This window comes from Trichechus manatus, unplaced genomic scaffold, assembly GCF_000243295.1.
Source record: "Trichechus manatus latirostris isolate Lorelei unplaced genomic scaffold, TriManLat1.0 scaffold00072, whole genome shotgun sequence".
Taxonomy (NCBI): domain Eukaryota; kingdom Metazoa; phylum Chordata; class Mammalia; order Sirenia; family Trichechidae; genus Trichechus; species Trichechus manatus.
This window is the reverse complement of record NW_004444008.1, coordinates 493483-505333: the sequence shown is the minus strand read 5'-3', so window position 1 is coordinate 505333 and position 11851 is coordinate 493483. Positions and strand designations below refer to the sequence as shown.

At 59.3% G+C, this 11851-nt stretch overlaps 1 protein-coding gene across 1 annotated transcript in view; it reads left to right on the top strand.

Annotated features, from left to right (window-relative positions):
- SLC9A3 (solute carrier family 9 member A3) overlaps positions 1-11851 on the top strand; it is a 57626-nt gene that overhangs the window by 4542 nt on the left and 41233 nt on the right. The window contains exon 4 of the mRNA XM_012556636.1: positions 11-327. Coding sequence (XP_012412090.1) covers positions 11-327 — 317 coding nt within the window. The remainder of the gene's footprint in view (positions 1-10; positions 328-11851) is intronic.

Sequence of the window (11851 nt, the reverse complement as noted above, 5' to 3'; positions counted from 1 at the left end):
CCCGATAAAGGGCGCCCGGGCGGGCGGGGACAGTGACAGCAGCCAGCCCCAGAGAGCGCTCGGCTCCGCGCCGCCGGTCCGGCCAAGCGCAGCAGGACCTCCCCGCGACATGCGCGTGCCAACCCGGCGCTGAGCGGTGGCGATGGTGGTGCGCGGGGGCGCTGGCGCTGGCGCTGGGCGGTCTGCCGCCGGCGCGGAGCGTGGAGCAGGAGCCCGGCGCGCACAGCTCGATCGACGGCTTCCAGGTGGTCACTTTCAAGTGGCACCACGTCCAGGACCCGTACATCATCGCGCTCTGGATCCTCGTGGCCAGCCTGGCCAAGATCGGTAAGCGCCTCTCCCCGGGGTGTCTCCTCGCTACTTGCGCAAGGGTCTGCGCTACCCTACCCGGAGGACGGACGGACACGGACCGACCAACTGCCGGCCGCGAGCCCAGCGGATGGAGCTGGGCGCCTGCGTTCGACTTTGCCTCCCAGCCTCTGCCGTGTCCGCGGGCTTCCCTGTGAGATGGGCGCGCCGAGCGTCGCCTGCCGCTGCGGTCCGGTCCGAGGTGCGCCGCGGCCCAGCCAGGAGTCAGGCTCTTGGGGCAGGCAAGGCGAGGTTTGGGGGCTGCGAACCTGGCCAGCCAGAGTGGCTGTGCAGATCCCTGCGGGTCACCCCCTCCCTCGCCCATCCCGGTGCACCTCCGAGGTCGCCGGCTCTCAGCGGTAGGTCGTGGGTGCCGCTAGTCTGCGCAGTTCCTCGCCTGGAGCATCCCAGGCTCCTCGCGTTCAGGACTTCTGGTTGCAGTATTTTCTGTTGGGTCAGCTTGGCCTTTTAGTGCACGGAGCGAGGAAATGTCCTTGCGGTCTAATACTGGAATGACATTTCTGTTTGTTTCTAGTGCAGAAAAGAAAAAAACATGCTGTTCAAGATATGAACCGACTAAAATCCTCTTTGCAGGAACAGTTTTCCCACGGAAGGTCTTCTTTCTCTCTCTTTTAACCTGGTCTGTCTCTTACTTTCGCGGCCTCAGAGTATCAGTAAAGTAGGGGTCTCATGAACTCCTGGGCAAGATGACAACAAGGTCAGCTCTCTTCAGAGCTTATAGGGTCAAAGTTCCAATGGTGGCCGACACTGGGAGGTGGGGGTCCTACCTGAGGCAGTGGTGTAAGGGGGTCTGTAATTTACGAGGTGGAGGGGGGCGGGGGCAGGTTGAAGGGGGGTCCTGGAGGCCACGGTGGCCAAGACAAACAAGACTATAGCAGTGGGCTTTAAGGGAAGTTTCAGAAGTGGTTTTGGAACAGAGAGGGGCAGGGCGAAGAGGAAAGGGTCCTCTGGGCCTTGGAGGGCCATGAACTCCTTAGCCAAGAAGAAGAGGGGAGGGGAGGGCCAGGCTTTGGGGAGGTGGATTAGAGGACTTTGGGCCTGGTAGGTTTGGGGATAGCTGGTGTACCTGGCAGATGGCTGGCTAAGCCTTGCTTCCCCTCAGCACTGCCTGGTGTCATGTCCTACTTATGCCAGTGATACCCCCCACTTCTAAACACCCTTTTTCACTTCTGCTTTCTGTTTCTTAATGGCTCATTCAGCCTTCCGGCTCTGCCGCCTCCTCCCTCATCCTATGGCTCTTTCTCTTGAGCCTGTGCTCAGCCTCCTGGGCCCGGCAGCCCCACTCCTCCCTCTCTGTCCTCCTCTGGGCTCCCAACTTGACTTGAGAATCCTCTGTGGTGTGAGCCCCTGTGAGCCCCAGGGACAGGGCCTGGTATGGTGTCGCTCTCCTGGGATGGCTGCCTTAGCCTCGGGGAATCATGTAGTCTGAAGGACTGAAGGGTCAGCCTCTTCACCCCATCCTGTCCTGATGCTCACGCTGCTGCCCTCTGAGCTGACCCATTCGGGGGATACCTTTCCTCCCTCTGTAAAACCGCAGTGAGGACACGGTATGGGCAGCTCCCCAGAGTCTCGTGGAAAGTGCCCCTGCCCTGCGAAGCTCTCTTTCTTTCCCGTCTCTAGTGCCTCCCCCATGCGCCCCTCTCATGGGGGCCCGGAGGCCTCCCTACCTCCCGACCTCCAGTGGCTCAAACCCAGAGTGGCGTGCCCCACGGAGACAGGAAGTTTTCTTTAACAGTCCCCACCTCCCCCGCACCAGACGCCAGGGACCCGTACACCCACAGACGAGGGGGGACCTGCACCCTCTGGGTTCAGTGCTAGGGGCACAGAGCACCCGTTTTCTGTAACGTGAGCACGTACTTTCTGCGCAAAATGGGGCCCCTCTTGGTTCAGCCCCGGTGTACAGGTGTGGGGCTTGGTGAAGGACTGCGCCTGGGTGCCCAGGCTGGTCGGCCTGGGGGCGCTGGGAGGGGGTGCTGGGGGTGCTGGGAGCGGGGCACTGGGAGGGGGTGCTGGCAGCATGTACCTTTCCCAGGAGCAGTCATGGACTCTGTCCAGGGCTCCAGAGTGCTGGGATACAGTCCCAGTTGCCCCTGGTACCCATTCCCCAGGTGGTGAGAGAACCACCCTCTCGAGCATGGGGGGGGGGGTGGCCACCAGCCCTAGCTCATGGAGGGAGGGTGGCGGACCTCCTGGTTAATAAGATTCTCCAAAACAAGAGCCCCTTCCCAGGTGTTGTTGTTTTACCCAGATGGTTGGCAGCTACTCCAGGGGGAAGAGCAAAGTGCTGGTGGCGGCTTGGGGGGCTCTAAGGAGGGGGGACCTGGGGAGAAGACCTACTAGGGTTGGCCAAGCTTCCCCGAGGAAGCCCTGACTACAGGCCTGTCCCCCCACCCCCACACAAACATCTCGTGGCCTGAGTGGAGGAGCCGGCTTTGGTACAGACAGGACTTATTGAAAACTCACGTGCTAAACCTTACTGGGACCCTATCCAACTGTCCCTCCTGTGTCAGAGGTTTCTGCTGGGACACCCCCATCCCCCAACCCATGCTGCCGGCTCCCTCCCCCATGCCCGCCTCTGTGCTCGGCCCCATCCCTCCAGCTTGGCCCCACCCCCCACGCCCACCCCCTCCCGGCCCAGCCCCATCCAGCACTGCCCACCCAGCCTTCCAGTCCTCTGGCTTCCTGTGGTTCATCCTCCATCCCAGGACTCCCTCCCCGTGAGTCAGAGCGGCTCCACATGGCCTCGCCCCTCCTGGAGCCCTCTCCCCCTGGCTTCTGCACAGTCCTCACCCTGTCCCTCAGCCTGTCCTAGATGTCAGTGCTCCTGCCACCACGCCCCCACTCTCTGATCTCCCCTCGCTGTCTCCCATCCAGCACCTTCCACGGCCTGGCTCGGAGTCCTCCAAGCGCACAGCTGCCCACTGTCCCACAGTACCAGCTCCACTGCCTAGGCAGACCCTCAAGCCTCTGCCTCTCCGCCCCCACCCCTCAATATCCAAAGCTCAGCAAATAAGCCAAATGCACCGTCTCATGCCCAAACCCCCCAAACCGGGGGTTGACTTGACTCCTCATTTTGGTCAAGTCCCATCACCGGTCCCATACTCTCTGCAGAGGACTAGACCCCTCCTCCCCACCCTGTACCACACACTGTCCTCGCTGCAGCCCCTGCCACTCGGGAAAGCCCAGACCCCTCCTTATCTCTGCCTTGACTACCCCCCTTCAAGAATTCCCCCCTCAGCTGGCAGCTCTACCTCCTACCCTTCAGAGCCCTGCCTCCACCTTCTCCCCTCTCCCCCCCAAGCCAGGTAGCCCCTCCATGCCTGGCCCCAGGGTTGGGCTCCCTGCTCCCCTCCCCTTGTCTCTTCCCCCTCCCCTCCACCCCCTCCTTGGGTGGACTCTGGACTGACTCTCAAATCTCAGATCAAGACTGCTTCCTCAGAAGCCTTAGGGACTCTCCCTGCTTGGTGAGCTTAGACACTCCTGCGAGCCTTCTGCTGCATCTACGCCAGGATACCCATGTCTGTGCTTGGCCTCGACTTCCCTACCCCTTTGTGGGATACCTCACGCCGTCCCCGGTGTTTTCAGCTCACACACCCAGCTGCATGCTGAGGAGGGTGGGGGTCTGGCTTTTCTCCAGGCCATGTAGACCCTGGTTGGGGAAGTAAGACGCGGGGGCAAGCACCCAGGCCTGGTCTGGTCAATAAATGCTGAAAGGAGGCTTTTCACAGCCTGCAGCCTGGATGGGACCCGCCGTGGAGGCGGCTCCGCAGCAGGAAGCTGCCGTCGGAAATGGCATCTGAGAACAGGTGTGAAGGAGGACCGGCTTCTGGGCCCCCAGGCCTCTGAGAAGGGTTCACTCATCTGGGCTTCTAGGGGACCCCCGATTTTTGCCTGGCTCCCCTGGGAAATTAAGGGGAGAGGGCCAGCTGAGGCCAGGGTCCAAGATAGAGACCTTTGTGGTCCGAGAGGTTAGGAGGGGCCTTCGTGGAGCGAGACTTGCAGTATGGCTGGGGTCCCCCCAATGGTTGCGTGAGGGGTTCCCTCCCCTGGACCAGCCTGGACACTGACTCGCACTGGTGTCCAGCCAGCAGCCCCTGCTCAGCCTCCTTTGCACCAAGGTCACTTTGGACCCTGGTGTGTTTCTGAGATCCCCCTCCTCGGGTGCTGGGGCCTCGGCCCTGAATGCCCTCAGCCTCAAGTGGGGTGGAGGCCCCTGGGGATGGAGACCAAGAAGGAAGGCGGGAGGGGCGGGGGAGGGGTGAGCCAGGGGCTGGACTCAGGCCCCAAGGACTTTGTCCCTACTTAGGTTTCAGGAGGAGCAGGACTCAGTCAGATCTGATTCTGAGCCCATTACCCTGGACAGGAGGGACACCAGAGAGGACGCAAGAGGACAATCCAGAGCAGCCTCGGGGTTCAGGGAGGTGTGGGCGTTGTGGGGGAGGGGTGCATGTGCAGGCAGCTCCCGGGGCCTGCGTTCCCCAGCAGAGATGGATCCTCCTGCCCTCAACTTGTTCTCACCTCCTCCAGCCCGTGGCCACCTGGCCGAGCTGGTCTCCACAGCTCTGAGCTCCAGGGGTGCCCCAGCTCTGCCAGAACGGCCCGTGCAACTGACAGAGCCCAGCTCACGCTAGCTGGGGACAAAGAGAAATGAGGGGCAAGTAGGGGAGTCCAGCTGGGTCCATTTGTCCCCAAGTATCAGGTCAGGGAAACACTACAGGGGACAGATACATCTCAGGGAGCCGACATCCCCGAGTCTGGCGGACGGCGAGAGGTGGGCCTGGAGACCACTCCAAGGTCGAGGATGTGGGCCAGTGGGACCCGTGAGTGAGGAGGGGTGAGCCTGTGTAACACCCACATAAACCCCACGAAGGGACAGAGTGGGACCGGGCTCCTGAGACAAGTGAGCTGGGGGGCGGGTGCCATGGAGAGCAGATGGAGCAGGGAGGAAGCAGGCGAGGTGGCATTGGCCGTGGGTGAACACAGAGACGGCCGGTTTGGAGAGCTTTGGAAGGAGATCTCTCATTGCTGGTGGGTGGGCATGGGGGCCAGTAAGTCGAAGGCATGACCCCAAGGACTGGGCTGAGAGTAATGAGGGTTTCATTGCTGAGTGGGCGGCTGCAGGGCTGAGTGTGAGGCCTAGCGACATGGGGGGCTTTGCTCTGAGTTGCAGCCTCTGGGCGCTGGGTGTCCCCAGTCCCTGTCCCCAGGCCGTGGGCGAGCGCTGGCCAAACTCACCTACTAGGGCTAACATCTGAAGCTCGGTTTATGTTTCTTGTACTCTGGCCCTGGGGACCCTGACCAGTGTCCCTCGCCTGGCCCTCTCCTCTCCACTAACCGTGGTTTTCCACAGTTCTGCGTCTCCGCTGGTCTGGGACTCCCTCCGGCAGGGGCTGAGATTGTCATTTCCCTAAAGCCGTTGTCACCCACGACTAGACTCTCCTTAAATGAACATGTGAGGGGATCCCAGGCATAGGCAGGACATACAAGGGCCAGGGTGAGTGTGAGATTTTCCAGTGGGTCCTTCTCAGGAGAAAAGGAGTCAGGGTTCCTTCCGGAAGAGGAAAAATCAGTCTCCACTGGGCCCCAGTCCTCCTAGGAGAAGAAGAGCCCAAGTCCCCAGTGGATCTAGCCCTCGGGAACAGGAAGAGTCAGGGCTAGAACCAAGGACTTTCCCCAGAGGGAGGATTTGAAAGTGTAAAGTCTCAGCTTTCTGGAACTGTGCATGGGGAATTAGCCCTCAGGCTGTAAAACAATCCACTGGCATTTGGAACAAAGGTATCAGCCCGGAATATCCCGAGGAAAGAGGGCAAAGGTTGGGCAGTGCTGATAGCATCAAGGGTCAGGGAATGAGCTGTCCAGCCATCCATGCTCCTAGGAGCGTTCCTAGAGCCAGCTTCCCGCCATCAGTGCCAGGTAACTCTGGTCTCCGGAGAGAAGGATCAGCCTCTCTGGGCACACAGTGCTGGCTGGCAGACTTGCTGGCCTGCGACTGGAGCCCAGCACTTACTTCTGGGCGGATGTGGCAGCCCCAGGGCACTTGTTCAAGGACAGTGGGAAATGGCGTTGGGCCTGCCCCTCTCATCCTTCCCCAAAGTGGAGTCTGGAGGTGGGTGGGCTCTAGGCAGGGCAGCCACTCTGGCACTGTCCCTGGTATCCTCTCCTCTTTGGTTCCCTGGCCCCAGGCCTCACCCCACACTGAGAACCCCGGGTGTCAGTGTCCAACGGCCTGCCAAGCCAGGCCAGCTCAGCCCTTGCCGACCTCCTCCCACCCATCTGCTCATACTTGGGGCTTCAGGAAGGGCTGAGGACAGCTTCTTGTGGCAGCCCTGTGGCCTTGGGCTCCTGCTGGGGTGCCGGTGGGCCTGCTCCCTGGGAGCATGGAGCCCCAGCTGTGAAGCCTAGTCTGGGGTGCTGAGTCTCAGGCACCAGGTCTTATCAGCATTCCCTCCCCACCCTTGGGTGGGCCATGTCTTCCTGGGCTGTCTCGGGCCCAGCTGGGAGTCCCTGTCCACTGCACTGCCCTTGAGGTGACCTGACAGAGACTTGTGGACGAGGCCAGTGCTTCCTCACCCCAAAGCCTGGGCACCACAGACCCCTCCCTTTCCCCCCTCCTCACTCCCCTTCCCCTCCTCCTGCCCCCCCACCTCCTCACTCACTCCCCTTCAGCCCTATCCCTTCTCTGTCTCTCTTGCTACCGTTGTCTTCCATCTCCCCTCCTCTTGCAGACTGTGAAGGGGAGGGAGGGGCAGTGCTCAGTTAGTCCAGCCCCCGACCTGTCCCTTCTGCCTGGCCCCCCCGAAGAACCCCCAGGACTGGGGGCTCATGAGTTCAGGGGTCAGTGGGCAGGAGGACTGTCAGTGATGTGGGGGGAAAGAGGATGGGAGGGGCACTGAGCAGAGGCCTCTGGCAGTCGGGACAGGGGAGCAGGAAGGCCTGGTGGGTGCACGACCCCCCAAGGCGTGACCCTGGCCGTGCAGTGACTTCAGTCCAGTTCCAGCTGAGGCCTAGCCACCACCCACCTTAGTCACACGTGTTGCCATTGCTGCCAAGCCCCACCCACTGTGCTTCTCCTTCCCCACCCAAGCAACTCTCTGCCCCAGCACCAGCTAGACACCCTCCCCTTCGTCCACTCGGATAGCCAGCCTCTGCAATCTCTCCAGCCTCAGGATAAGACTGTGACAGGGAGGTGGTGACAGCCGACCAGCCCACCCCCCTGAACCCCCAGCGCCCAAGGACAGCTCCTAATGCAGAGGTCTTTGGTTTAACTAGGCAAGCCCCTCAAGGACAGCTCTGTCTGTCTTGTTCCTGCTGCATCCTGTGTGCCTGGAACACAGCTGCCCCCAGCAAAGGCTGCTGTAGATCTGAGAAGGTGCAGATGCACACATGGATGAATGGACCAATGAGTGAGTGGTTAGATGAATGACTGAATGACTGGATGAATGCATTTATGCATGGATGAATGAATGAATGCACATGTGGTTGAATGAATACATGCATGGATGAATGAGTGAACAAATGAATGGATGGAGGAATGGGTGAGTGGATGAATGAATGAGCACACACATGAATGAATGAATGCATAGGTGAATGAATGGATTGATAGATGAATGCATGGATGAATGAATAAATGGGTGGATAAATGAATGAACGATTGCACATTTGATTGAATGAATGAATGCATGGATGAATGAGTGAATATGCACATAGATGAATGAATGCATGGGTGAAGGAATGAGTGCACACATGGATGAAAGCCTGGCTGCATGTGTGCATGGGTGAATGCCGACTTCCCATCTGCCTGTAAGCTTTGTTCAAACCACCCAGATGCTGGGCCTGGGAAGAGCTCCGTAAACTCCTTAGCTCAGTTCTTCCCCAGATTACCCCACAACCTTCCTCTGAGTGGCACACCCCAAGTGACAACACCCTCAGAGGCACAGCCTGTGTGAGGACCGGGGGTATTTAATCTGCAGGAGTGATTACTGAAAAGCTCTGCTAGTCTGAGCAGACATGACGGGCATGTGGAGTTCAGGGTGGAGTGCAGAGCCCACCCCACACAAAGGTCACCCTAGGACGGGCCTCATCTTGAGCTTCACCATGCTAGCTGCCCCCCCCCGCCCCCACGCACAAATTCCCTTGCATCCACCTAGTTCTGCCTTCAGGAATGAGAGGTGACACTTCCTCCCTTCCCTGAGCAGAAGACTTGGCACCTCTGACGTGAGTGGGACCCAGTCTCTGGGCAGGTCAGTGCCCTGAGCACAGAGACGTCTGCTGGGCCTTGGGCCCAACTGATCTATATTATCAATGCGGCCCAAACTGTGATTTTTTAGCAGGCATATCTCTGGGCACTAGAGAAGCTCTTCTCCTTTTAACGTTCACTCAGCAAACATTCCGTGCCTACATGTGTGCTACAGCAGGCCAGGGAGACAGATGAAGAGGAAGTTCAATGAGATGCATATTAGGCAGGACAATGGGAAGTGCTACAGTGAAAATACTTCAGGGAAGGTAGATGGGACCTGGGGTGGGGAGGAGCAAGCCCTATGGGTGAGGGGAAAGGGCATTTTCAGGGGAGGGAACAGCCAGTGCAAAGGCCCTGAGGCATGCAGCTGCAGGTGCAGGTGAGCAGTGAGGTGGAAGAGAGGTCAGCCAGGGGAGGGTCAGCAAGACCAAGGGGCCAGACTGTGCCACGGGGAGGCTGGGCCGCGGGCAGCTCTGAGCCAGGCATGCCGGACCACACTTAATTCTAACAGGGCCACTCTGGCTGCTGAGTCAAGAACTAGTGGGGCACAGGCCTGGGTGGGAGCAGGGAGACAGGTGGCGGCTGCTGCAACACTTCAGGAGAGGTGAAGGTGGCTCTGGCCAGCGGTGGACACAGCCTGGAGGAGCCTGGGCAGGAGAGAGGGGTGAGGACTGCCCACGGTTCTTAGCTAGAGGCTGGGGCTAAGGCCCAAGCACAGGTCTTGACTCTGCCTTTGAGAGGCCTGTAGACCCCCAGGTGGGGAGATGGAGGGGAGGCCTGAGAAGCTGAGGGTTTTGCTCACATGGCCCCAAGGTCACACTGGTTCCAGGCCTGGGTTAGAGTCCACAGAAAAGCTCTGGCTGACTGTGGGCTAAGATGCCCTCATCTGTGACTCAGTGGGTATCCCAGAAGAAGGAAGGGGAGCACAGAGGGAGGGAAGAGAGGAGGGGGAGGGGAAGTGAGGGAAGGAGGGGAAGGAGAAGAGAAGAAGGGAGAGGGGGAGGGGGAATGAAGAGGGGAAGGAGAGGGAGGAGAGTGAGGGAAAGGAGGAAGAGGGAGATGAGGGAGGAGACCCTTATTCCGGCCACCAGTGGGAAGTGCTGTCTCTGTGTGTTCATAGGGCTCTGAGACCTTTTTAGATGCCCCTCTGGGTCGCTCAGGCTGCTAACCAAAATGTTGGCAGTTTGAATCCACCAGCAGCTCCTTGGAAACCTTATGGGGCAGTTCTACTCTGTCCTGTAGGGTCTCTATGAGTTGGAATCAAGTGTTGCCATAATTACCCCACACAGCACCCTGCACATTATAAGTAATTGACACAATTGCTGAAGAAAAACGAAAATATCAAGACAATTACACAATGGCTATGAACAAGTCCAGAGTGGATGTGGTGGAGCTGGATCCAGACCTGAGATGCCCCGGCTTCTCAGGAGGGCCAGCACCCAGCAAGGGTGAGGGGCTGGTGCCCTGTGGTGCCAGGTAATGAGGGGAGATGGCAATACCTCCCTCCAACCTGTCACCTGTAGCTTCTGTTCTTCCAGCCCTCATCCTTCCTTGGGCCGCCCTGTGGTGGGAATGATTTTGTGACCTCATCCTGGTGGATGTTGGCTTTTACGCACTTGACCCCCATCTATAAAAGGTGCTTCACACCGCCCAGGCTGCCTGTGAGCTGGGTGTCCTGCCTGGTGACTCAGATGTGCCTTAAACCAGGTCACCAGTTTACCTCCTCTCCTTCTGCAGTGTAATTGTGCTAGGATTAGTCGGTGATTTCCTACAGCACAAAATTGCCAGAATTTGGGGCAGGGGTTGGGGGGCACATTAAAAAATATAAGAAATGGACAGAGCAGGGCTCAGGTGCTGGAAGGGGTCACCAGGTGGCCTGCTACCAGGTGGGTGAGCACAGCAGGTGCAAGCACATCTTCCTCATACCATTTATCCTTTCTGTGGATAAACTGGAAAAGGAAGAGTTTTAAGTTTCTGAGCAGGCCCTGGTGCTGAGAAGGCAGGCTCTGGTGTCGAATCCTTCATGCATTAACTCCACAATTCCGAGCAGGTCCAGGGGCCGAGGTGCTCTCAGTCCTGGGCTGGCTTGGGTCCTGCCCCACGCCCTGCGTTTTGGAGCCCCGAGGCCCTAGGGGAGCATGGCCTGGACTGGCACTCCCGCAGGCTTCCCCTGCGCTTTGCAAGGGAGGCATTTTGCAGATGCAGCAGGGACAGTCTGGGCCAAGGCAGGACCTCAGGAGGGGACATGTGACCAGCCACCCTGGGCCGGGGAGGGGCTCTGCCTACCCCGAAGCCACCCCTAAACCCTGACCACCAGCCCAGAACAGGGCCTGTGTCAGGAAAGCTGCCCCTAGCCAGGCTCCTGGGTCCTTCTTCCATAACCTCCTCGTGGCGCCACCCCCGTCTGACGGGGTTGGTCTCTGCGCTTGGAACTGCCAGAGCCTCACCCTCCCCAGAGGCCCTCTACTCACACCCTGGGCCGGCAACCCCCAGGGCTTGAGGACTGGAGTACCCTCCAGTGCGTTCTCTTTTAATCCTGGTGTCTTAAGATCGGAGGATTAATTTTAGTGCTCGGGAGCAGAATGGGGTCAGAAAACAGGTCTACTGCCAGACAGCCGGCGTGGTCCTGAGCGAGTCTGGCGATGTCTGCTGTTCTGAGCTGTGCTCGCTGCGTGGCCAGGATTGACAGAATCACTTTCATGAGGGCTGATTCAGGTTAGTTGGGTTGCTCCCAGGATGGGACGGCAAAGAAGAGCAGGGGTGGCCCAGCTGCCCTGGAAGCTTTGTCAGTGTTGGACACTCAGCCCCAAACCACAGGTCTGAAGTGGTCATCAGGGAGGAAGCCCAGAGACAGCCGGCTGTGTCCCCAGGTAGCTTGGCCCGGAGTTGAGCAGGACACTCAATTTCCGAACCAGCCACCTGCACAGCCCCAGGCCTGAGTTCAGCTGCTTTCTACTGCATCCATCGCCCAGCCCCAATGCCTAACTATGGGAAGTTAAAGTTAAATGGGACGGAATCTTCTGCTCTCTCAGGGAACAAGGTCCTCCTGCTCTGCAAAGGGCAGCATGGGCCGACTAATCACCTTTATCATGGTGAGCCAGATGAGCGCTTGAGCCTCTGGGCAGCCCCACCTGGTGCAGACCCGGCCTGCCTGTTGGAGCCCTGTGGGCCACCTGTCTGTGTGTGTGTGCATGTGTGTGTGTGTGCACACAGTGGCGTGTTGTGCATGCGGAGCAGCATGTGTGC